General features: G+C 37.6%; 1 protein-coding gene across 3 annotated transcripts in view; it reads left to right on the top strand.

Annotated features, from left to right (window-relative positions):
• The first annotated feature begins 2,665 nt into the window (after positions 1–2,665).
• LOC130717161 (protein PHOTOPERIOD-INDEPENDENT EARLY FLOWERING 1) overlaps positions 2,666–27,280 on the top strand; it is a 30,308-nt gene continuing 5,693 nt past the window's right edge. For 2 of the 3 annotated variants that reach the window (XM_057567295.1, XM_057567297.1), the window contains exons 1-19: positions 2,666–2,983; positions 3,082–3,177; positions 11,587–11,667; positions 11,756–11,863; positions 12,022–12,102; positions 12,195–12,283; positions 12,975–13,060; positions 13,196–13,257; positions 13,986–14,121; positions 14,407–14,505; positions 14,574–14,644; positions 14,727–14,858; positions 16,508–16,543; positions 21,840–21,908; positions 22,050–22,112; positions 22,205–25,268; positions 25,717–25,781; positions 25,864–25,934; positions 26,240–26,978. In XM_057567295.1, coding sequence (XP_057423278.1) covers positions 3,118–3,177; positions 11,587–11,667; positions 11,756–11,863; positions 12,022–12,102; positions 12,195–12,283; positions 12,975–13,060; positions 13,196–13,257; positions 13,986–14,121; positions 14,407–14,505; positions 14,574–14,644; positions 14,727–14,858; positions 16,508–16,543; positions 21,840–21,908; positions 22,050–22,112; positions 22,205–25,268; positions 25,717–25,781; positions 25,864–25,934; positions 26,240–26,978 — 5,112 coding nt within the window. In that variant the 5' untranslated portion in view covers positions 2,666–2,983; positions 3,082–3,117. The remainder of the gene's footprint in view (positions 2,984–3,081; positions 3,178–11,586; positions 11,668–11,755; positions 11,864–12,021; positions 12,103–12,194; positions 12,284–12,974; positions 13,061–13,195; positions 13,258–13,985; positions 14,122–14,406; positions 14,506–14,573; positions 14,645–14,726; positions 14,859–16,507; positions 16,544–21,839; positions 21,909–22,049; positions 22,113–22,204; positions 25,269–25,716; positions 25,782–25,863; positions 25,935–26,239; positions 26,979–27,280) is intronic. The other variant, XM_057567296.1, reaches the window with a different exon arrangement.

Below are 27,280 nucleotides of genomic sequence, written 5' to 3'. Positions count from 1 at the left end.
ATAGTGGTAGCCTACCAAGCATTTCAACTTTCAATTTTTTTTTGGAAAGGAAGTATAATTAATACAGTGAGTCAATGATGTTTAAACTATATTTTAATAAATTATTATATTATATTAAGTTAATATAGTAAACAAGTTGGCCTGATAGGCTTCAAAGGCTTTTTTATAAGCCCAAGTCTGATCTATTTAACTAAATAGTCTTTTTTAAAAGGCTGAACCTAGCCATTTTATTGAAGAAGCTAGAGGCTCATGCCGGCGGCCTAACCTATTCCCATCCCTATGCAAAGGACAATTTCTTTCATAAACTAAACTCACATCAACTTCTCAATTGTCATGCCACCCCTAAAAGCCATCATATGGCTAAGAGATACATGAAGCATGAAGAGAAAATTAAGAACCCACAACACACAAATTCATATAAATTTTCGAATCTATCTATGAATCAATGTAAGCCCTAGAAATCACCGATTAACCAAATGAACCATTAAACATAGAGAGGAACACCAAACAATGAGAACCTTTTCAACAAAGTGTCTTATTCCTACACATCAAAACCAAGTAAGCAGGGGAGTATCCAGGATTTTGTTGTTGGAGGGATCGAAATAAAATTGTCACTGAATATTATATGAACTTTAAATAATAAAAAACTAGTTTAAATACAACTTTTCGTTCTTTAGTAGTACTAAATTTATCTATTATTCTATAAACAATGATTTTTCATCAATTTATCACTCAATATATACAACTAATAAATTTATGAGAATGTCATCTTCAATCTTGTTGCGAAACTAAGTTTTTCTTTTCTTTTGAAAAGATAATAATTTATTGAAACATTGAACAACCAAGAGAACAACCCTCTCTAGGTAGGGAAAAGAGCAGCTATAACAACTCAACTACAAGCCTTCTAGATAAGGCCAAATAAGAAAAATAAAACAGCAAGCAAAGTAACATAAAAGGAAAAGAAAATAGAGGAAAGAACAAAGTTAGAAGTAAGAAACAACATATGACAATAAAGCTCCAAAGCATTAAAAAGACCAGCTCATGAAGCAAAAGAGAGCAAGTCCATCCAGCTAAAGGGGAAAATGACTAGCGTGTGCCTTCAAACCAGCTCAAAATCATCCCAAAGCAGCGAAAATATGCAGCATGAGACAAGAGATGGCGCAACTGCCCTTGCGAAACTAAGTTTTAACAACTTTTATTGCAGAAAACAATTGCTCTGTAGATGTTATTGAAAACATGAAGTGTCAAATATAAACAAGTGAAGTGTTGTTTCTCTAATTTCAACTAAAGTATGGTAAAACTCAGATAAACTAGTCATTTTTCCTAAACTAAGATATTAGGAAACATCTGAATGACAAAATTTAGTTGAAACGAAAAATTCATTTTTTCCATCTCGGAAAAATCACCTGAATAAAATTTCTCAACAAGCTCACATATTTTCTCATTATGAAATAAGTTAAAATTGTCCTAAGGATATAATATAAAGTTGAAGTATAAGATGTTTCACTACCTCTGCATTAAATCTTTAGATAGTTGAAAATCAACTGCAAATAAAATACAGTTATTCTATAATATAATGTTTCATATTTCCATCATATTTCTTATGATGAACATTGCCCACAAACTAAGGGGCTTCTATGCTAGAAACTTTAAGCTTCTGTCAAAGCGAAAGATCTGATCAAGCTGAAATCCTGCATATCCGCTACACTCAATATGCGGCTAACTTGATGAGTGTCACATAAGGTTATAACACTCTCCAATAGTTGCTTACTTGTTCCCAACCATTATCTATCAATTATTGAAGAAGATAATTAGTTGTTAACACTTAGTATATTTTGAGAACGTTGATGTAAGGTATGACAAAGAGTATCCCTGATTCTCAATATTTTATCATCACATGTAACATAAAAATCAAATTCAAAACTCATCAATTTATGAGAACACATTTTTTAGGAGGTTGGAGTCTAGAACCATAGAAATTCTACATAAAATTACCTATAGTTGGTGAAAATTTCAAAATTCGGCCCCTGCTAGCCCCTCCTGCAAAAAAAAAAACACATAAAAATATCTAATAAAAGCTAGAAACCACGAAAATGAGGTAGAAAATAGGAAAAAATGCATGAACTTAGACTAAAGTGACATAGAATGACCAAAATACCATAATTTACCTATTAACATAACTAAAATAAAAGGAAAAATAACCCTGAATTCTAGGTCAACGGTTTGAGTTCTAGCCTCACTTGCCTGCTAGTTTTCTTGTGTCACACATTAGAAATTACACGTGTTTATATCGAAATGAGCTAAGGGTTCTCTTGGGGCACTTGCTTCTCTCTAATTAAGGCGTGTTAGTCATTGTTTGATTCAAGATTTTATTTTAGGACCTTAACTGGAGCCTTATCTGAAATAACTTTAACGACATGAGAGCAATTTAGGCGAGAAGCATGAGGAAATTATGTATGTCGATGACTGACCGATTGATTTAGTTTGGGGAAGGTACAACATCTATTTGGTTTCTTTAATAAAATTCTTCACTCACATGTTATCCAATTTATAAAATTATTAAAAATGTCGGGCTAAATGCAAAAGATTCTCTTAAGTGATATTAATTATCAAATCAAATATATAAAAAATGCAAGTTTAGTTTAACATTAACAAAAGTAAAACCGCAAAGACCAAAAGGGAGTGATAGAGAGAGAAGCGCCCTTGGGGTTTCGGGCTCAGAAAGCTTAGAATTGCGGTGCGAAACGATGCGTTTCAACAACAAGTAAAGACGTAGAAGAAGCTGTGCTGTCCCCACCTCGCTCCGTTTTGCTGCTTCCAATTTCCATCCACCGTCATCGTCTTCTCTCTTCTCTCTTCTCCTTCTTCGCTTTGAAACACCCTGTTAGGTTTTCTCCACTGTTGCACTTCACCTTCCATTTCGTCATTCTGCAATCTCGTTTCTCCACCAACACCACCGATTTCAACATTCTCCTGCAATCAGGTTCGTTTCCTCGTTCACAATCCAACCCTCCACGCGTTTCATCGCGAGTTCTAACAATGATTTTTGTTTTTTTCGTGATTTTTTGTGCTACGAAGCAGATAGATATGCTTGATGGTTGAGTTCTGGTGTTCTTCATGGCGTCCAAAGGTCCCAGGTTCAAGTTTGATCATGAAACCAAAGCTAAACGGCAAAAGGTTAGTTCGTGCTTCTTCTTCATCGTCATTTCTAGATTATTTTTTTTCTAATTTTTTTCCCATTTTATCACCATTGTTCTTCATCGGTCTTTATTTTTCTTTGGTTCCATGCATTGATTTCTCTTTATTCTTATGGTTACTTATGGGGGGACTTAGAAGTTGGAATGAAGCAAAATGAAGAACTGAAATAACACCAGAGGGATCAGTGAAATTAGAACTGGTTAATACAAGTAGAGATGGAATTGTGTATTAGATTTTATTTATATGGAAAGTGCAAGTCAAGGTAATTACTTTTTAACAGTGTTGTTAATCGTGGATCGCGGAAAATAGCTGAAAGCCAAAATTTTGCGGAAAATAGGGATAGCGGTGAGCCCTCAGAGTGGCTATAGCGGCGAGATATCTGCTATTTGGCAACACTACTCTTTAATGTGTTGGCGTAGTTTCTGAGGATGAATCTAGTTGCCTTCTGGGTAAAAACCCGTGCATGCATGTGTGCGCGTGCTAGGCTTAAGTAACCAACAAAGTGACAGAAAATGAAAAAAAAACACTATAGTAGGAAACAAAGAGAAATTGGAGAGTCTGTTAAATTTGTCTGAGCTGAGTTGATTATTAAATCATGAGCATCAGCATGTAGGTTCCAGATCCAAGTAGTAGTATCAGGTCCCTTAGCTATTGTTCTTGAGAAATGGCCGGGTTTTGCCCATTCCTCGAAAGAAGTTTTTATGGGATCCCTATCCACCAAAATTTTGACTTCTGGTTCCGGCGACCGAATAATCATTGAGTCCTCCTCTTTCCGGACAACACATACAAAGAGACCTGCCAATATAAATATAAAATATAATGAACTTATGAGAGATGTTTATATTGAGCTTACTGAATGGATATTGGATAATAACTGATATAAAGGATTTGTTAGAGATGTATGTATGTAGACAACAGTATAACAGATCATCCAGGTAACAGATGTTTTTTATGACAATCTGTAACTTAATGATACCCGTGCAGTGTAGGTAAGCTGTAAGCTAGGCTATTGGTAACTACTCTAACATTACCCACTCAAACTCAGGGTGGGTAAATTAAGGAAAAGTGATCGACCACTTGAGTTTGTCATGCAAGATACAAAATCTTTGTGAGAAGAAAGCCTGGGTCAGGATGTCAGTAGTCTGATCAGCGGCTCAAATTGACACACCTTTAAGCTTTTCTTCAGAAAAATCTATTAGACAAGTACAAATCAAGTTCCATGTGCATATGTTTGGTCCAGGAGTAAAGTACTGGATTATGAGAAAGAGCCACGACGCTAAGATTGTCATGGTTATCGATAGGACTAACAACTGACTCTTGTAGCTTAGTACATAAGATTGGATTCCATAGCAATTCAGCTATGCTTCCTTTTCAGCCTCAATGCTTGACCTTGATCAAGAGGATGCTTTTTAGTTCACCGGGAAATGAGGTCGGAATCAAGATAAATTTGAGGAACCTGAAGTGTGTACCACTTACCAGTGGGCCTCAAGAGGTTGTCACATAAACTGAAAGAACTTATTAACATTGTAGTTAATTTCAGGCCTAGTGATTGTAGTTCATCGGATAGCACCCGAAAGAAATCTGTAAAGAAGGAATCTGGAACTTAATTTGCACCATATTTGGTAAGTTTGCAACTGCTAATTATGGGACTGGAGAACCCATTATTGTGAGTACACTTTCGGATATCGTTATTGGTAATGAGCCATTTGGGATATGTGTGGCCTCTATCCCCCAAAACTAATCGAATTGACAAAGTTGTTTGAGGGCAAAAATGGAGTTGAGCTTAGAGATTAGCTGCTTAAGAAGGGGAGACAAGCTGCCAGTGACAATGATGTCATCCTCACGAATCAGTTAACAGAGGTGATATTGGAAACTCAATAACATTTGTAGGGAGAGATCTGATACAACCAGAATCTCAGAGAGGGAGAAGAGAGGGAATAGGGACAGAGAAGAGAGAACAAAGGGATAGAAGGGGTTTCATTATCTCAACAATATTCAACATATCTCAATTACAAGGCCAATCCATATTTATATGCGTAACATATCCCTCCCCTTAAAATTTTCCTTGTCCTCAAGGAAACTCATCAAAATTCAAACACTAACAAAACCAAAATACAACCAAACCACATGAGAAACAAGAGAATGTACACACAGGACTCGAAGCAACAATGAAATGAAAAAAAACTTCCACAAATGAATGGCCCAAAGAAGCTGATGTCCACCCATGTAGCACTTTTTTTTTTCTGCAAGGCCCAACTGCTTTGAACGAATTGGGCTGGGCCCATTCCAATAGAGAAGGGTTCAGCAGGCTCCCATTCACTGTTCCTGTAGCCGTCTGTGAAGCCTTCTCCCATGAACCACATTTGAACCTCCGCCGTATCTGGCGGTTTCGCCGGCGGGTATCGATGATGGGCTAAGGATCATTTTGAGTAGAAAAGGAAGGCCACCATTCAATGTTGTTGGTGAATAAGAGTAATTTGTAATCTATATGAAAATGGGTTTGTGACTTTGTGGTGCTGAGGCAAACAAAAATAAGAAATTGGGATTGAAGAAAGCCATATTGTTGGCCTTTTAGGAAAACTAGATCACCATTAGTAGCCATGGATGAAAGAAACCCATGAGGATTAGGAAGGCCTTGACATAGGTTTGGGGAAGACTGTTTGGTTAATGCTGCCTCACTACGAATCATGCACACTGCTGAAGAATTGTAGAATATCTCCGAAATTATGCTTGAGGAGACTGTTTAAGGCCATATAGTATAGAGCCTTATGAAGGCGATACACATAACCAGGAGTCTCCCTTGAACAATATACCCATGTGGTTGCTCCATATAGTCCTCCTCTACTAGATTACCATGAAGAAAGACATTCTTAATGTCCAACTGATGTAAAGGCCGACAATGCATATCAACCACTGGTGAGAAATTATCTCAACAGTGAAGGCCAAACGCCCGAGTATCACTTTAACCAAGGACGAGCCTTCAAATGATTATCCTTCCTTCTCATCAGGAGCAACCTTGCCATTGTAAATCCAGCAATACCCGCCAATAGATTTCCCTTGAGGAGTGGCCACAATTGTTCATATTTGATATTTTGTTAGACTCTAAAGCTGCCATCTCATTAAGTGTTGCTTGTTTCCAGCTTGGTTGCAAAAAGTACATCCAGGACAGACTTGGGCATATTAACAGAAGACAAAGAAGAGACAAATGTGTAGTGGGAAGGAGATTAACGACAAATAACTATGAAAGTTATAAATTGGATGGGGATCGTGAGTGGGAACGTTTACAATGAGAAGACATAGCATTTGGAGACTTAGGTGTATATGGAGCTTGAGAAAGGACTTGCGCAAAAGATAAGTCACTTGGAGAGGAGTCACCTGAACCTTCCACAGGACACATATCAACTCAATACATGAACAACGTTGATAAGTTATGAGAGAGTGACGACTGGGAGGCTCCGATTGAGGTGATGGAGTTTAGTTGACTAAAGTAGAGGAAGGAGCAATAATAGGTGTGAGATGGGGAAAGATGCTCTGATTCCATGGTTGATGTAAAGAAGATAGTAACATTAATACCCCTTTTGAACTTTGGAGTAACCAAGAAATACACATTTTTTTAGCATTGTTAGACAATTTATCAAGTCTTTGAGTGAGATCATCGACAAAGTAGGTGGACCCAAAAATCCAAGGTGGAATATGACATAAAGGTTCATTTGGAATAGAACAGAATGAGGCACATTGTTATTCTGTTTATTAGAAAACCTAAAATAAGAGCATCACCTCAGAATTTTAAAGGAGCATTAGCATTTATATGTTGAGTGCGAACAGTTTCAATGATATGACGATGTTACATTTTGCGATACGACTTTGTTCAGCGGTTTAAGGACAAGAAGATTGATGAAATCCCATTAGTATCCGCAAAAGAATTAAAGGGAGTTGAGCAATATTCTTTTGCATTATTACTATGCAAAATACGAATGGGACGACCAAATGATATTTGATTTCCTTGAATTTTTTGAGACACATTGAATAAATCTGTTCTTTCTTTCATTAAGAAAATCCAAGTATATCTTGAAAACTCAGTAACAAATTACCAGTATCCTAAATTAGAAGTGACATTACTCAGACCCCAAAGATCATAATGCATGATATCAAAACGAGAGCAATGCTTGAGAGCGAACATTGCTTGGGTAAGAAGCACATATATGTTTTCCATGCTCACATGACTCACATTCGATAGATAGTTATGGGTGAGTGAGGCAACTAACAAAAAATGAAGGCCCGGAAAACACGTGAGAATGTCTCTAGTGACGGTGCTCAAAGAGAAGGCTGGCCGGCGCCCTTGAGAAAAATGACAGTACCTTGGTTGTGTGATGGTTATATGAAAATGGGTTAGCCTCCATTGTAGGGGCTGTCTCAAAATTAAGGTTCCTTAATTAGAATCTCTGGTACAAAGTTGAGATCAGAGAAACTGAATTTTTATTGGTGCATCTTTGATTTTTGGGGTACAAATATATATAGATTCAAGGTACACTAGTAAAGAAGGAAAGGTTCATCATTAATCTCAGAGATGATCCTAATATCCTATAGTTAAGTAGACCTTCCTGTAATACAAATACCTAACACATATAGTCAGATTTCATATAATCTCAACATGGAGATAGTTGCTAGAATGATGCTGGAGAACCATTGGACTTGAGTGGAAAGAGCAATCGAAAAACTCTTATATGCGATTACATCAATAACAGAGGCTATAAAGTCAAAAGAGAAGAGAGCAGACAGGTAAAGAACAAATTTCCATAAATGGAAAAAGCATAGTAGTCAATAGCGGCAAATAGCGGCGCTATAGCGGCGTAGCGGAGCGGAGCGGCTCCCTGCCGCTATTGAGATGAAATAGCGGCCAACTTCACAATAGCGGTCATAGCGGCGCGAATAGCGGCCAAAATAGCGGCAGATCGCGGCCAATAGCGGGAAATAGCGGCGCTATATGAACGAAGGAGAAAATGACTCAAGCCCCTTCGTTTTAAATCGTTGGGGAACCTTTTTATGGGCATGTTAGGACTTCTCAGGGCCATTATAGGTCAAAATTGAAAGAATTAAGCTTCATTCTTCATTCAGATTTGCAAATTCGACTTCTTTACCTTGCTTTTGAGAAGTTATTAGTTGTGTGTTATTGTTCAAGACTTATGATTTTTATTTCTATTATGAATGTTATGAATTTTAGGCAATATTTGACATTGTTTGCTATTTATATGTATATAGTATTAAACTATTAATGATATAAAATTACATAAAAAAAATTCAGAATAGCGGCCATCCCGCTATGCGCTATCACGCTATCCCACTTTTGGGGCCGGCCGCTACGCGCCGCTATCCGGGATTGACTACTATGGGAAAAACTAAGTAACTAAAGAAGTCAACAAAATGATGTTAGAAACCACCAGAATCGGCCTAACGCTTGAGAACAGAGGGCTTGACAAGAAGAAGGCTCTGAAGTTTGAGCAAAGGCTTGTACGTGTGAGAGTTTTGATCCTTTCGGTGAATAAAGAGTGATAAAACCCATCTTTCTCCCCCAAAACCAGCAAGTAGTAGGAAGCAAAAGAGTGATATGGTCAACCCTTAGAGTCGTTGCTTATGAAGCATGATTTTAATGATTTGTGCAATTTTTCGTTGTGAATAGAGTCACGACAGTCGCAACCCCAATATGTGACATGACAGAGGAGAATTGCAGTTATTGGCCACTCAGCCCTGCTCCTCCGCTATCATGCCACTATGTCATGCTATGAACAACTCTTATTCCAAGCTCGTCCTTCTTCTTGGTCCACCTCCCTTATGTTATCTATCAATGATCCCATTTTTTAACATTTTCTTGTCTAATGTGTATATAAATTTTTTTCATCATTTTCTTTGAACCTCATTGATGGTTATCATTGTGGTGCTTGGTGTGGTTTCTATAATTAAGTGGGTATTTATAGCTCTACAGAACATGTGTGATATGCCTTAAGGGTTGCGAGGGGTGCATGTTAGGTTTGTCATTTGTGGATCAGGTTCAACCTAGAGAATGGTTCGTGTTTGACGTAGGGTGTTATATGTCAAGAATTACACCTCTGCTAATTGTTTAAGCTTTTGGCATAGTGGTAAGTTATATTGTCCATTTAAGTGTGTTGGGATTTGCGATATAGGTTTTCAGATTTCCAACAATAACAACAGAAGCCTTATCCCACTAAGTGAGGTTGGCTATCTGGATCGCACTATGCCATTAAGCTCGATAAAAAACCAGATCTTGAGAAACAGTATTGATAATGAGATCATTTTTAACAATATCTTCCAAAGTTTTTTGGACTCCCTTTTCGCAAGACTGAAGATCATGTTATCAACTCTTCTCACCGGTATGATTTTCCGTCAGCTTCTCCTCGATAGGCGCCACCCCAATATTTCTTCTTATATGATCATGGAGTATCCTATCCTTTCTAGTGTGGTTACTCATCCATCTTAACACTCATTTCTGCTACTCCATCTTTTTTCCCATAATGTCGTGTTAAAGCCCAACATTCACTGCCATATATAATAACAGGACTGATATTTGTTCGATAAAACTTTCCTTGTGCATGGTAGGTACTTTGTGGTCACAAATAATTCATGATGCTTTTCCCCACTTAAACCACCCAACTTGAATTCTATGTGTAACATCTTTGTCGATTTCCAAATTACTTTCTATGATAGATTCGAGGTACATAAACTATGAGACCTGTGGTATGATGTCATTTCCAATTTTTATTTTCAGATCAGTTCCAACATCAATCTTACATTCTTACTATACTTGCAATGCATATACTTTTTCTTACTCCTGCTTAAACGAAAACCCTTCGTTCCAAAGTCTTATCCAAATCTCTAGTTTAGAATTTACTGCCTCCTTTGATTCTTCAATTAGATATATATCATCTGCAAACATCATACACTTAGGAATGTTCTTATGTCGATCCCTGGTAAGCATGTCCAAAACAAGATGAAATAGATGGAGACTCAAGGCTGAACCTTGGTATAAACCTATCCTTATAGGGAAGTCATTAGTCACACACCCTGGAGTTCTCACACTCACACTAGTAGTTTCCCCCTCATACATGTCTTGTATGGCTCGAATATACGTCACCCGAACACCTTTGTTTTTCTTAAGCCTTCCACAACACTTGTCTTGGCACACAATCATATACTTTTTCCAAGTCAATAAAAACCATATGCAGGTCTCTCTTTGTACTTCAATACTTTTCTAAAAAATAATAAAGATAGAAGATGATGTTGATATTTGTCCTTGACGAAAACTTTGCTTCCTCTACCACCACTGCTATGTCTTTGTTTACCACCCTGCACAAGCAGATTGTTTTAACTTCGGCTGCCAACCACCAGAGGCAAAACCGCTACGCCATTTCCTAGCACCATGCCACAACTATTGCGATAATTATATCTGCACTCCGTCTCCCACATGTGATGAACTTAATTGCAAATTGTTAAATTTTTTAATCCATAGTTCCTAGTAAAAAATCTCCACTGTCGAATTTTGTAACAGTGTATCCAACTGAAAATTATTGTGCTTCACATTGAAGCCCCACGGCTTCACCCTAGATGTTGCCCAAGTTATAGTGTTAAGTTAACTATTGTAACTTGGCTCTTAGCCTGTTGATAGAGATCTGCCTACCTTTGGGTTCCCTTGAATGCCTAGTAGATGCAAAAGCTCTTTGGGCTTACAAGCATGGACAATACACCCTTGTATTGAAACTCAACTTTTATTAGAAGAATGGGAGCAACAAGGTCTGGGCCACTTGGTTCAGCCAGGCTTTGATGCCATGTCATATATCAATTATACCAAAAGTTTCAAGTTGTTAGATAAATATGCATGGATGGTTTTATATTGTATATCTCTAGCACTAGGTATATGGCCAACGTACTCCTTATTTGGGTGGTCCTCCCCTCTTGTGTTAGCTTTTAGAGTTGAGTTAGGCCTAATGTGTTATTAATTCTAGACTTCTAGTATGGTATTGGGGCCTCTATGAACAAGTGGTTTTGAGTTCTATTCAAGCTGCATCCTTTCTTCTAAATAAAAGGTGAATTTCAACACATGTTCAGTGTGCCTCTACATCGTCCACGCTTAAGTTCAGAGTGCTCTTGGCATGTTAGATATAAAACCTTTCACTTGCTTTCATCCAACAACAGTTTTTGTGATAATTGGTAGATGATAAGAGTTGTGAGAAAGGAGGGTAAGAAATCTTCCTAGAATAATCTAAAAGAGTTAAAAAAAAAACAAATCGTTCAATGAGAGCTTCTTATTGCTTATTTTTTGATAATGTTGCTCTCTTCCCATTTTCTTTCTAAATTATTTCTGTTTTGCTGTGCCAGACTCTTGAAGCTCCAAAGGAGCCTCGGCGACCCAAAACTCATTGGGACCATGTCTTAGAAGAGATGGTGTGGTTATCAAAGGTATCCCCTAGTTTCACTTTGAAAATCTGAAATATCTAATGTGGCAATATTTTAACTAATAAATCTGCTTGCTATACTTGTTTTGCAGGACTTTGAGTCAGAGAGGAAATGGAAATTAGCTCACGCAAAGAAAGTTGCTTTAAAAGCCAGCAAGGGCTTCTTAGATCAGGCTACAAGAGGTGAAAAGAAGATGAAGGTTCTGATCTTTCTTCTGTAAATTAAACCAATTGATAGCCTTCCATTTTTCCCAATGTGATTGTATTATTTTAAGTAATATAAAGCATAACATGGTGATTGTATGCATGTTCCCCCCCGCCCTATACTGTTGTGTGATGAGAGCTGCATCCTGTACAGGAAGAAGAGCAGCGGTTAAGAAAAGTTGCACTAAATATTTCCAAGGATGTTAAGAAATTCTGGACAAAAATAGAAAAGCTGGTAATGCATTTTTATTAAATTGGTTTGATTGCTGGCATATTTCCATAATTCCCTCTGATGTCCTTCATTCCCGTCCTCTATTGTTTTCCCAGGTTCTTTACAAGCATCAGATGGTGCTTGATGAGAAGAAGAAAAAAGCACTTGACAAGCAGCTTGAGTTTCTTTTAGGGCAAACTGAGAGGTGGGTTCCTTTTATTTATTTAGTTCTCCAATTATCATTTGCATCAGCTGGCACTGTGTTGTCAGCACCAGTTCAACCGGAAACTGGACCCATTACCGGTCCAGTCATCGGTATTGACCGCTTTTACAAATAAATTGGTGCTTACATCATAAACCATGCTGGAAAGCAGTGAGATGAGAACTGGTCAACTTGGTAGTTGGTATAAGCTGAACCCGATCTCATCTCACCCAATCTCGAGAGTTTGGTTTTGGATCATCAAAAACTTCCGAATCTCATTACATGAGAGTAAAACCTGGCCCACACGGAAGTAAAAACAGCATGCAGACCACCAAATTGCCATCTGATAATAATAGTGCATAATTTAATATTTATGTAATTCAGGTTGAACAAAATAATTAGTTAATATTGTGCTTAACTAATTTAATTTATTAATGTTGCCATTCGCCAGCCTTACTTTTTAGTTCTGCTTACCAACCTTTTTCATAAATTAAGTCAATTTAATTATATAAAATTTTACTTAACAAAATTATTTCTTATAAAATATATTTTATAAAACCAGTTCAAGTGCAACTAATGACTCATTGACCCAGTACCCTAACAGAGACAATATCCGGTCCGAGGTTTATAATACTGAGCTGGCAGTCTACTTGACTCTAGTGACCTTTCCTTTTAAAATTTCTTTTGTTTTCAGATACTCAACAATGTTGGCTGAAAATCTCGTGGATTCAACCTCTGCCGATAAACCAGCAGAGAAAAATTCTGCAGAGCATCACATAGGTATTCAATACAAAGATTCACATAGAGACATTACCAATGGACCTAAGGAAGCTAATGTTTGTGGGTTAGGTTTATCTTCAAAGTTCCAATCGAGATCACTTTCTTTTCTAACTTTACTCAATCCGTTTGTGGCAGACTATCAATCAGATGCACCTGATCACGATGAAGAATATGGTGTACAATCTGATGATGAATCGGTATTATTTTTTGTTAAATACTTGTCTCAGATTGTTGAGTTTTTCTGGGATGTTTTCTGTATAAGAGTTTTGTTGCTTTGGAAGCCTTGATAAATATTGAGTTTCTACTTTTTGGTTATTATTTTTTATCTCAGATTCCTATTGAGGTCACTTGCACACATCATGAACTTCAACCTGGTTTTGTTAATCTGCACACGTTTGTTTGACTGAAGTCCATATTTGTTGAAAATTTAATACAAGATTCCCGCTGCATGATAATGGTAATTGACTGATATATTTTCATGTGGAAAGGAAACAAAAATATGGTCTAGATTTTTTGAAACAAAAAATGGAACTACTAGATGGTGCAGATATGTGGGTTTCCTCTATCACATGCACTGTTTCATTTTCTTTGATAAACAACCAAATAAAAGCAGGGCATTATCTTAAAATAAAATTATATTAATGTTTTCTGCATTTTCTAGTTGTGGCATTATTTACTTATGCAGGCATTTACTAAGTTATCTTTAAAAATGACTATATAATTTGATTTCTGCATTTTCTGCTTGTGATATTATTAATTGAAGCATGTGCATACTGAACAGGTTTTCTGTTTGGCGGTTTTCCTTTGGAAATTGAACAAGGCTATTACTGTCTTTTTGATTTGATTATGTGCTCTGGTGTTTCAATGGGTGAAGATTAGCCCTAACTCATGTATGTGCGTATGTTAATGGTGGTACTGTTTCCAGGAGGATGATGAGCAAACCCTTGAGGAAGATGAGGCACTTATAACTAAAGAAGAAAGACAAGAGGAATTGACAGCTTTGCATGATGAGATGAATCTTCCGATTGAGGAGTTACGAAAACGTTATGCTGGAGAAAAAGGTTGGGCTCCCCCTCCCCCTCTTCAGTGAAGGGAGAGAACAAGGCAATTTTATTACATCATTTAAACTTTTTTGTCGCTGGAATGCTGAGTTATTCTCTCTCTTAGAAGGCAATATAAACCACATAAAAAAATGATAAAAGCTGTATGATGGTTCAATACATACCTTTCTAAAACAAAACCATCTGGTGGCCTGCTTGATCTGCCTCAATGTATATACTGATTGCCTTAATAGACCACTGAAGCATTTATCCCCCCCGTTTATTTTTTTATTTTTTTAAAATTAGGAGAATTGGAAAGACCACAAATTAGTCAAGAGCATAGTGAAGATGGCGCAAAAATAGCTAGAACTGGTGATGCAGATGGTAAGGCAAGATTAGCATCAGGTATGTGGCTGTTTTACTTTAAAAAAGTTATACTTGTTTCTGACAATGGCGTGGTTATGATACTGCAGAAAATGGGGATCTTTCACCTGTCAGCAAAATTGGTACAAACGACTCCAGCGTGGTCCCGGGTCGACGTTGTGTAAGTTGTATGTGTTTAGTTTTGCCACTTTTGAATAGCAGAGTGAGTAGGACTTAGTGTAATGCTCATTTTTTAATAACAGGATGAAAGTAATGGTGATATAGCTACATCAACAAACAATCTATCTGAATACAAGGATCGTCAATCTGAAAATCTAAAAGAGCCCAGTGATACGGCCAATGAAAATTTTGCATATGATTTTACTGATGAAGAGGTGATATTGCATTTTAATTTTAATTTAATCTTTTTATTCAAACATGTACACTTGGTCCAAGTTTGATTCAACTTTCACTTTTGTCCTAGAAGTTTAAGAGATTGCTCCCATTTGTTTTAAAAATGTTACAGTGCTTTTCAAATCACTATCTATTTTTTAGACATTAGAAGATCGCTGATTCACTTCTATCTATTACATCTTCACAGCAATTAAATTATAGGAAAATTATCCCAGCGGAAGAGTGTACCCCTTATTTGATGCTTTTAGAGCATATCTCTATAAGTTAACTTCATCTACGTCTCCTCTCTCTCTGTCTCTCCCCCTGCCACTCCTCCATGATTTTAGGAAAAGAAAATGACTTTACCAAATGAAGATGTCCATCTATATATACGATGCTCCTGGGGTCATTTGGGAACCATGAGCTGATATGATAGGATTGTATATCATTAGGGGCTGAATAACGGCAATTGTTAGTCAGTTAGTCCATTAGTTATTATTGTTAGTTAGTCAGTTGGGATTAATGGTTGGGTATAAATATGGGAAAGGGAAATCCTTATTCCCTTGGGAGAATTCCATTCTTTCATTTCAATTTTGTTGACTTCCTAACAAATTGGTTTGATTTTTCGTATCCGAGGCTTATGGAGTTGGGAATTGCAGCCTTGGAATGTTTGTTGGAGAGTATTTCAAAAAATTGGCCAGCTCGACTTTCTGGATCTGAAAGAATGCCAGTGAGCAAGGAAACTTGCTAGAATAGGAAGATTCTTCCTCGGTGGATGTAGAAGCACGATGTCGATTGGGAGGATGCCTATGAAGAACACAAACACCTATGAAATATGGAGTGTTCCAGTGTCGGACATGGACTCGACACTGATACCCGTAGGACACCGACATGTGCCAGACACTTCGCGGCGTCCATAATTTTTTTTTTTTGCGGTTCGGACACTTGAGCCGACATCTCTTCTTGGTTGGACACCTTTAGGACACTTGTATCTTTTAAAAAAATTATATTGGGGGGAAGTGTGTTGTTTCTCGCTACTCGCTAGTGCCATTAATGCTTTCAGTGAAAAAAATTATTCTAATACTAACATGCAAGGAGAAAAACGAGTGGCACCTCAGATGGCTTCAAAATCCAACAACAACGCCATTCCATACCAGAAATAGGGGAACTGAACACTTTCCTTATGAAAAATGTGTTAGAAGGAAAATGTTTTCAATGTGGCCTACCATTTAGTTCCACACACAAGTGCCTAGAAAAATGAATGAGGGCCATGATATTGGTGGAAGATGAGCTAGTGGCTAAGGATGGGGAGTTTGGAAAATCTAGGGGGAAGAAGCATTGTGCAAAGATTTAGGATGTGGAGCTCTCATACAATGAAAGGTGGATTTCTAGGTGGGAACTCTTGTACAATGAAAACAATGAAACTTCCAATTCCCATCCTGAGGGAAAGGTGGATTTCTAAGGGGTGGATTTCAATTGAATGTCTTCCTCGCTCATATGAGTTTATATTATGTTAACCATGTCAATAACAATCTCTGTCATTCTATCACTTTATATTTTTCCCTTTTGTACTTATTTTCTATTTTAAACGTTCAATAGTTTACTTTTTATGCTAACTGTGTTCTTGATGTCTGCTCTGAAATATTTTCAGGAAGATGGTGACTTTTTGTTTGGCACAGAAGATAAGGTAATAATACTATGTGTGAGGACATAATTGCAATTGATTTTGCTCATCAGTGTGGTAGGGTTTGGTTTGTAGTTGCAGATGATGTTACTTGAATCTGAATATATATATATATATATATATATATATAATTTTGGGGTGTTATGAACAAGTGTGTGTGTGTGTATATATATATTCAGAAAGCAGAGTTGAAATCCCTAAACTTTAGGGATTTAAGCATGGAAACAGAGAAAACTATGGAAACTGTTGGAAAATATATCAGTATTTATTGTTTTCCAGTCAATTCTAGAGATTCTATTATAGCCTTTGTCAAATAACCACTTAATCCCACTTTTTAATTAGAAAGTGAGGGGAGCAAGGATCAAACTCTAAACCTTTCGGTCATAGAGGCTCTGATACCATATTGGAAAATAATAGGTAAATGCTGTTCTGTTTTATTCCTCAGCCAAAGGCTGGTATTTATAGAGAGGATACAATTATTACTCCTTGAATTAAGGAGATAATTACTACTCCTTGAATTAAGGAGAAAAATTATTACATATAAAAAAGTCAATAATAGAATCTCTAGAATTGACTGGAAAACAATAAATACTGATATATTTTCCAACACCCCCCCTCAAGTTGGTGCATAGATATCTATCATGCCCAACTTGCCTATCAAATGCTCAAAGGTAGGTCTTGCCAAGCTCTTGGTCAGGATATCCGCAGTTTGCTGACTCGAAGTCACAAAAGGTAGACATATGATTCCAGCATCTAACTTCTCCTTTATGAAATGTCGATCAATCTCAATATGCTTGGTTCTGTCATGTTGAACTGGGTTATGAGCTATGCTAATAGCAGCTTTACTGTCGGAGTATAATTTCAATGGAAGCTCAATTTTCATCTTAAGTTCTTCTAGGACTCTATGAATCCATAATCCTTCACAAATACCTTGAGCCATAGCTCTAAACTCAGCTTCTGCACTACTTCTTGCCACAACTCCTTGTTTCTTGCTCCTCCATGTCACAAGATTACCCCAAACATAGGTACAATATCCAGAGGTTGATCTTCTATCCGTGACTGAGCCTGCCCAATCAGCATCGGTGAAGATAGACACATTTCTTTCACTAGTCTTCTTAAAAAATAAGCCTTTTCCGGGATTTCCCTTCAAATATCTCAGTATCCTATAGACTGCCTCAAGATGTTCCTCAAAAGGAGAATGCATGAACTGACTCACTACACTAACTGAGAAAGCAATATCAGGTCGAGTGTGTGACAAATAAATCAGTTTCCCAACCAATCTTTGGTATCTTCCAGTATCAACGGGAACACTATCTTCTGTACACCTCCAATTGTCATCATAACAGAGATCTAATTCTTGCCACAGGGTCAACAGCTCATTGTAATAAGCAGTTACACTCCTGTCACCTTGTTTAGCCTGCCATAACTTTGATTTTAAACCAAAAATTTGGGAGGAGTTTTGAATATCTGAGTATGTTTCCTTAACAGCTTCCCACACATCCTTTGCAGAAGGCAAAAACATGTAAGGCTTACCTATTCCAGTTTCCATAGAGCTTACCAACCAAGCAATAATCAAGGAGTTTTCAGATTTCCATTGTTTGTAACGAGGGTCTCCGCTTGTTGGTTCAGCTACTGCTCCTGTTAAAAAACCAAGCTTCCCTTTGCTATCCAATACCAAACGAACGGTTTGGGCCCATTCATTATAGTTCTTCCCATTCATCTTAGGAATATTGACCTTGAGGGAGTATGAGGAACCCTCTTGGTCATTGCAACCTATATTGACATTACTGTCACCATAAACACTGTTGTTCCTGTTTTCATTGTTGCCGCCATTACCGCCACTGTTTGCGACGAACTTTGGTGTGCCATCTCCACGACCACCACCATTACCGCGGCCACCGCCGTCTCCTTTGCCACCGCCATCACCGCTGTTGACGCCCGAGTCAAGTGATTGTTCGTCGTGGTTGGCTGTGGATCCGGTGTAGGCCTCTGCTATGGAGGGCCACCTATTGCGACCTGCCATAGGAGGCTAAATGGGTATGTGAAACGGGTCGGGGAAGGAAATAGGTTGATCAGACTAGCTGTGGAAAGCTCTACAGTAGAAGTCCCAACCTAGGGCTCTGATACCATATTGGAAAATAATAGGTAAATGCTGTTCTGTTTTATTCCTCAGCCAAAGGCTGGTATTTATAGAGAGGATACAATTATTACTCCTTGAATTAAGGAGAGAATTACTACTCCTTGAATTAAGGAGAAAAATTATTACATATAAAAAAGTCAATAATAGAATCTCTAGAATTGACTGGAAAACAATAAATACTGATATATTTTCCAACAGAAACTAGCAAAGAATTAAAATAATAATTACAATCAACGCTCCGCCTAAAGCTAGAGCATAGATATCATATGCTTCCAGCCAGCTTGTTATTATATATCAATCCTGAAGAGCAACACGCCACGCCCCCAATACTGCTATAGCGGGATGACCGCAATATTGATTTATCATACCTGATGACAGGGGCGCCGGCGACTGAAGCCCCGGTGAACAGAGGCCGTAACTACAACGGTCCTAAGGTAGAAAAATTTCTTGTCGGGTAAGTTTTGACCCGCCCGAAAGGCGTAACGATCTGGGAGGCTCGGGGAAATAGACATGTCTGTGAAGATGTGGACTACCTGATCCTGGAGAGAGAGACCCTATGAAGCTTCACTGTTCCCTGGGATTGGCTTTGGGCTGCACAGCTTAGGATATATATATAAAATTTATACTACATATGTATAAATGCTCCATAGTAGTCATTTTACAAAATTAAAGACATTCATAATTACTGATTTTCTCTGTTCTCCATCTCATATTTCTTTGTTCTCTATCTCATTTTCTCTATTCTCCATCTCTGTTCTCATTTTTCTTTGTTCCTTTGTTCTCCATCTCTGTTCTTCCATGCTCTGTTCTCAGTTCTTAGTTCAAGTCATATTTTCTCAGGTTTCTTTCATGCTCTGTTCTTATTTTCCATCTCTGTTATTTTTTCTTTAGAATGACAACTCCTAGTCAGCAAAGAAGATCTATCTAGAGGACTATGATTGATTAAGAAACTTTCATTTGATGTTTGCTAGCAGCTAGTTTGGCCTTTCATTTGATGCTTCGTGGTTTTAGAAGCTAGAACACTAATGTCTATTTGTATGCTAGTAAGCTTTGTTTAAAACACTCGTGTCTTTTTGCTATTAATTATGAGTGGAATGAAATTTCAGTCCTATTTATCATTTGTGAGCATTCATATATATATATATACATATATATATTATATATAGTATAATTATATATAATATATAAAAACATTCAGCGTAGCGGCCATCCCGTTATATACGCTATAGCAGTTTTTGGGCTGGCCGCTATGCTATGCTATTTTCTATTAACAACCCTGTACATACATACTAAATCAATGATAAATATATGATAGAAGAGAGGATAAGGGGGTCGAAATGAGTATAAGAGAGGGAAAGATCAAACTTATCAAAGTTCGAGGGTGTTTTCCGTTGTGAAAACCCGATAATACCCCTAAATAAAACTCCAGCATTTACATGTGTGGATTTTTTTGGGAAAATGTTATCCCACCGGGATGGTCGGGATTTTTTCCCGGAATCCCAACTGGGATGGCCGGGGACACCGGGACAGTGAACCTGGCTTGGATGGGGAAATTCGTCCCAGGGCATGGCTGGGGTGGCATGGGATGGGAACCTAGGATCGTGCCAGGATTGACAACTTAGGTTTGAAGTAAGATTCAAGGATGATTGATTATCACGAATAAGCTCGAGATGGTGTATCTCACTGATTTGAACACTAGGAACAAGTGTTTTGAGCAACAAAATTTCAAGTACTATGAGACTTAGCATAATACTGTGTTTGCACTTGATCCGGCAACAACATTTTGCTTCTTACATTTCCATGAGATTGATTTCTCCGATAAGAACATAAAACAATCAGTGTAACAGTCGAACAGAATGTGCAGGGGCAACTGGACTAATGCTCCAATACCAAAGACATTAGTATGCCCCCTATTTGTATAAAGAAGCCTTTTCGAAATTCCAAGTGATTCTTTGATATAACTTACGAACTGAACAGCTGCATTCCAATGACTATCATAGGGTTAATCGAGAAGCTAGCACGTAATACTAACAGGAAAATAAATGTTAAGTCTTGTCATTTTGAGACCGTTAACTTTCACACTAATCTCCTACATTTGATTGGGTTAGGATATAGGCCAAGACCCTTAACACTAGGGTCTAACAGAGGAGAAATAGGGGGAAATACAGAGGATAACAGCCTCTGTAATTAATTAGAGTTAGTTACTAACTGTTGCTAGCTATGAATAAATAGAAGTGAATTGGAATTAGAGAGGTATAACTTTAATTGGGTAGATATTGTGAAGAGTTGCTGGGTATCTGGAATACTCAGTCTCACTCTTGTATTATTGGGTTTTTCTTTGTCTAATCTTCTCTAGGTTAGTGTTGGGAATCCTGTGATTCGATAGAACACTATCTTGTGCCACTTTCTATCAAGGCTCTCCCCCGGGTTTGGGTAGAAGCTTCACACTTTGGTCCATAAGAGTATTAACATGTTTGCAAATAATGCATCTTTGTCTCTTCTAGAGTATCAAGGGCATTTTTCCTTGGAGAAATAGAAATACTTGTATGTGATCGGGCCACTTCAATCCCTAGAAAGTATTGCAACCAGCCTAGATCTTTGGTTTGGAGGTACTTGAAATGTTGCTTTAATCCTCAATGCCATTTTGATCATCACCTGTAACGACAATATCATGCACATACATTATAAGATAAATGAGTTTATTTAATGGTGAACATTTTCAAGAGGTTGAATGGCTTGAGCTTTACGGACAATTTTTTTTTATTAGTTTCTGCTGGCACGTGCAGTTATTATGTATCAAGCCTTTATACATGGTAAGAAGCAGGGTTAGCTTGTAGTTGTAATAACTGAATGGCTAGCTTTGACTTTATCACCTTGTATACAAGCCTTTGTTTCATATGTTACTGAGTTCAAATATAGTGAAATATAAGCTTTTGTTAGTCAGAATTCTAGTACTCTTCCAAAGAAAATAAATTTTGTTTGGTGTCAAGAATTTTGTTGGATGTAATTGTATCAGATTAGAATTTAGATTATACATTTGGGAAGTTGTTGGCATTGATGGCTGAGTCTTTGGTTTAAATATATTGAAGATTTTACTTATTTATTTGTTTTTATTTCATGTTTACTGACTGACAACTGTGTCATAATTACAATTGCCAGGATGATGAAACAACTTTATCCGAGGAGGAAAAACTGGAATGTGTCGATGCAATCGATCCCAAGGACGAGGTTAGAAGCTATCTGCTTATTTTTCTCCTATATTGCTTCTGAATGTTACTTTAGAATTTCAGGATCATTCACCAGAAACGTTCTATCCAATATGCTTTGTTTATATTTTTTATATTGTTATGACAATGCTACTTCTTGCAGATTGCATTATTACAAAAGGAGAGTGACATGCCTGTTGAGGAGCTGCTTGCAAGGTATAAAAAGGTGGGTAATATTCATAAATCATATCTGGTTGTTACTTAAGCCTAACTTTGGTTTTAAAACATTGCTTAAGTTTTTATGCTTTTGTCTATTAGGAGCAAGGTGATGATAGGGAAAGTGAATCTGATTATGCTTCTGCTCTATCAGAAGACCATTGTGATTCTTCAGTCCAGGAAGATTCTGGACAGAAAGTTCCTGCTATTTCTGTGGATGAAGAAGTCAAGTCTGGTGAGCACCTGGCTTCTGTACAGTCCCAGGCAGAAGAACAATGGGAAGAGCCTTGTGAAAATTCAGAAAAAAAGGAAAGTGAGGATATAATTGCTGATGCAGCTGCAGCTGCAAGATCTGCACAACCAACTGGAAACACCTTCTCGACAACTAAAGTGCGTACAAAGTTCCCTTTTCTACTAAAGTACTCTCTTCGTGAATATCAGCATATTGGATTGGATTGGCTTGTCACGATGTATGAAAAAAAGCTGAACGGAATTTTGGCAGATGAAATGGGGCTTGGAAAGACAATTATGACGATAGCTTTGCTCGCACATCTTGCCTGTGAAAAGGGTATTTGGGGCCCACATCTAATTGTGGTACCAACTAGTGTAATGCTTAACTGGGAGACTGAATTTCTGAAATGGTGTCCTGCTTTTAAAATCTTAACTTATTTTGGAAGTGCAAAGGAGAGAAAACATAAAAGACAGGGATGGTTAAAACCAAACTCCTTCCATGTTTGCATAACTACTTATAGATTGGTTATTCAGGATGCCAAAGTTTTCAAGCGAAAAAAGTGGAAATACTTGATCTTGGATGAAGCTCATCTCATTAAAAACTGGAAGTCACAAAGGTGGCAGACACTCTTGAATTTCAATTCAAAACGGCGGATTCTCTTGACTGGTACACCACTACAGAATGATCTCATGGAACTGTGGTCTCTCATGCATTTCTTGATGCCTCATGTTTTCCAATCACACCAAGAGTTTAAGGATTGGTTTAGTAATCCTATATCAGGGATGGTAGAGGGAGAGGAAAAAGTTAATAAGGAGGTTGTTGATCGCCTGCACAATGTCCTTCGTCCATTCTTACTCCGTCGGTTAAAGCGAGATGTGGAAAAGCAACTTCCAATGAAACGTGAGCATGTTATATACTGTAGACTGTCAAAGAGGCAACGGAATTTGTATGAAGATTTCATTGCTAGTTCAGAGACCCAAGCCACTCTTGCAAGTGCCAATTTCTTTGGGATGATTAGTATTATCATGCAACTACGTAAGGTTTGCAATCATCCTGACCTATTTGAGGGTCGTCCTATTATCAGTTCTTTTGACATGTCTGGTATTCATATTCAGTTAAGTTCTTCTGTTTGCTCCATGCTTTCGCCTAGCTCTTTTTCAACAGTTGACCTAGAAGGGTTAGGTCTTTTATTTACTCATCTTGACCATCGCATGACTTCTTGGGAAAGTGATGAAGTGCAAGCTATTGAAACCCCTGCAACTTTAATCACTGAACGCTCTGATATGGCTGATCTAGAAGTAATTAGTCCCGGACTGAAACGTCACAAAAAGCTGCAAGGAACAAACATTTTTGAAGAGATACAAAGGGCAATTTGGGAAGAGAGGCTGAGACAGGCAAAGGACCGAGCAGCAGCTATTGCATGGTGGAACTCATTGAGGTGTAAAAAGCGAGCCATCTACTCAACGACTCTAAGGGACCTTGTAACCATAAGGCATCCTGTTCATGATATTCATCAAATGAAGGCAAACCCTGTTTCATACCTGTACTCATCAAAGCTGGCTGACATTGTTCTCTCCCCAGTTGAACGATTTCAAAGGATGACTGATGTGGTTGAAAGTTTCATGTTTGCTATTCCTGCCACTCGGGCACCTTCTCCTGTTTGCTGGTGCAGTAAAAATGAGACAACCGTTTTACTGCACCCATCTTTCAAGCAGCAATGTTCTGATGTTCTGTCACCCCTACTGTCGCCAATCAGGCCTGCTATTGTCCGTCGGCAATTGTATTTTCCAGATAGGCGTCTTATACAATTTGACTGCGGGAAACTCCAGGAACTAGCAATTTTGTTGAGGAAATTAAAATCAGAAGGTCACCGAGCCCTGATATTCACTCAGATGACTAAGATGCTTGATATCTTAGAGGCGTTCATTAATTTGTATGGTTATACTTACATGCGCTTAGATGGATCAACCCCACCGGAGGAGAGGCAGACTTTAATGCAGCGTTTTAATACAAACCCCAAATATTTTCTTTTCATCTTGTCAACTCGTAGTGGGGGTGTTGGTATTAATCTAGTTGGAGCGGACACAGTTATTTTTTATGATAGCGACTGGAATCCTGCTATGGATCAACAGGCTCAAGATCGGTGCCACAGAATCGGTCAGACACGTGAAGTTCATATCTATAGATTGATTAGTGAAAGCACTATTGAGGAGAATATTTTGAAGAAAGCAAATCAGAAGCGTGCACTTGATGATCTGGTTATACAAAGTGGGGGTTATAATACTGAGTTCTTCAAGAAGCTTGATCCTATGGAAATATTTTCAGGTCATAGAACACTTTCAATTAAAAACACGCCAAAGGAGAAAAACCAGAACAATGGAGAAGTTTCCGTAACTAATGCAGATGTAGAGGCTGCATTAAAATATGTTGAAGATGAAGCAGATTATATGGCATTGAAGAAAGTTGAACTGGAAGAAGCTGTGGACAACCAGGAATTTACAGAAGAAGCCATTGGGAGACTTGATGAGGATGAATATGTAAATGAAGATGATGAGCCTGCAGAGTTAGGTGAATCTGTTCCCAATTTGAATAAAGAAAATGCATTAGTATTAAAAGAAAGTGATCCTAAGGAAGATAGACCTCCCTCTGTTTCCGCCAAGGAAGATGATGTTGACATGCTCGCTGATGTGAAACAGATGGCTGCAGCTGCAGCTGCATGTGGACAAGCTATCTCAGCCTTTGAGAATGAGCTACGCCCTATTGATCGGTATGCCATTCGGTTTTTGGAACTGTGGGATCCAATTATAGATAAAACAGCCTTGGAATCTGAAGTCAGGATTGAGGACACTGACTGGGAGTTGGATCGCATTGAAAAGTATAAGGAGGAGATGGAAGCCGAAATTGATGAAGATGAGGAGCCTCTAGTGTATGAAAGTAAGCACCTCATGTCCTGCTCTGCTTCATAAAATTTCAAATTATTGTTATTCATGTATTCAAATATTGAAGTTGGCATTAGATTAGACCTCATTAAAGGGTGATTCACTTATGATAGTATCCAAATAACATGTCTCTTGCCTAGTTTAGTGGATTTATTAAATTATGAAACAAGCTATAAAATAACATGTAGTTCATGTCCTTCTGTATGTTCATCACACCTGAAATTTTAAATGTGATGATTAATATGGAACATGCTTGTCCTTTTCCATTGAATTTTCAAATTGAAATTGATCTATGGATGACTATTAGTACTTGCAAATGTTTAGTATGCTAACTTGTACAACTGACGGCTTGTTACAGATACTGAGTTATTGACTTACAAAAATATTTTATTCGTATGCATGACATACTCCTGAAATTGAACACTATCTTATTCTTGATCTAGGCTGGGATGCTGATTTTGCAACTATGGCTTATCGACAGCAAGTAGAGGCCTTGGCTCAACATCAGGTGTGATGGATGAATGTTAATTTCTTTTTCTTCTGTATTCTTATGGGTATTATTTAATGTGTTTTCTTTTGTTTTCATGTAGTTAATGGAGGAACTTGAAAATGAAGCTAAACAGAAAGAGGAAGCGCTTGAAGAAAATTTTGATTCTAAAAAGTAAGACAGCACTGAACTTTCATTGTCTCCTCTCATCACTAGCCTTCATAAAAAGAATGTTACAACTGTTTGGAAACAAATTTTAACACCTTAGTACATGTTTATTCTTCTATGAACTGTGTTTTCTGTGGGGGTTGGGGTTTTGGTATTAATCCAGGCTTAGAAAATTTTATTATTCTCATTGGTTTTCCGACCACTTCACTAGTGACAAGTCTTAAAATATGTGGAAAGTTGTGCATTTAAACAAGGTAACACACTAAATACAAAAACCCCTGAGAACGCAATGTTTTTTATTTTTCCAACAGGATTCAAACACCAGGTGATTCAAAGTCCAAACCAAAAAAGAAACCAAAGAAAGCAAAGTTCAAATCTCTGAAGAAAGGATCTTTGACCTCTGGCTTGAGATCTGTGAAAGAAGAGACACAAGATTTAAGAAGAGACACTAGTCCGGATTTTGTGTCTCCAAATTCCGCTATGCAGAAAAAACGGAAAAAGTCTATATTGACAATTGATGGTGAAGAAGAAATCAGATTTAAGAAGTCCAAAAAATCCAAGAGGGATCTTCCTGACGTCTATTCTTCAGATTTAGAATCCAACTCATTAGTTGTGCTAGATGAACATGCAGAATCAAAGCCATGTGAAACTATGGTTGACTTGGATCAGAAAACAGCTAGCAGGTGTAAGGTTAGAGGAAAAATATCCATTGTTCCAATGCCTGGGAAATGGATCTTCACAATAAAACCTGAAAAATCAAAGAAGGGGTCCAAAGATTGTATTCCATCAGCTGATTTTTGGCTACCTCAGGAGGATGCAATATTATGTGCCATTGTTCATGAATATGGTACTAACTGGAGTTTGGTTAGTGAAACACTTTATGGAATGACTGCTGGCGGAGCATATAGGGGGCGATATCGTCATCCTATCCATTGCTGTGAGAGATTCAGAGAACTATTCCAAAAATATGTTGTGTTCTCGATGGACACTGCAAATCATGAGAAGATAAACAATGCTGGCTCTGGAAAGGGTCTTCTTAGAGTTACAGAGGTTAGCTTTGCAATTTTAAGATGTCTATTTTAATCTCCACATTTTTATATTTGCAGGTGATGATAGTGACCTCATGTATTTTATCTCATCTTCATTTGGAATCGATTGCATGTTTCATTTAATACGATGGTATACGAAATATCTCATCATTCCTTTTAGGCATTCGTCATCTGAAATTTGAAACTTCTACGTGAGAATATTTTTTTTCATCTGATCTGATGGGACCAGCAGGATTCAAAGAAAATTTTCCAATCGCATGCTGGGATAAAGAAACAAGGAGAATCAACTCAGAATTATTTAGG

The sequence above is a fragment of the Lotus japonicus genome, chromosome 5 (assembly GCF_012489685.1).
Source record: "Lotus japonicus ecotype B-129 chromosome 5, LjGifu_v1.2".
Lineage (NCBI taxonomy): Eukaryota > Viridiplantae > Streptophyta > Magnoliopsida > Fabales > Fabaceae > Lotus > Lotus japonicus.
The sequence above is the reverse complement of the archived record's forward strand: the minus strand, read 5'-3'. Positions and strand labels throughout refer to the sequence as shown.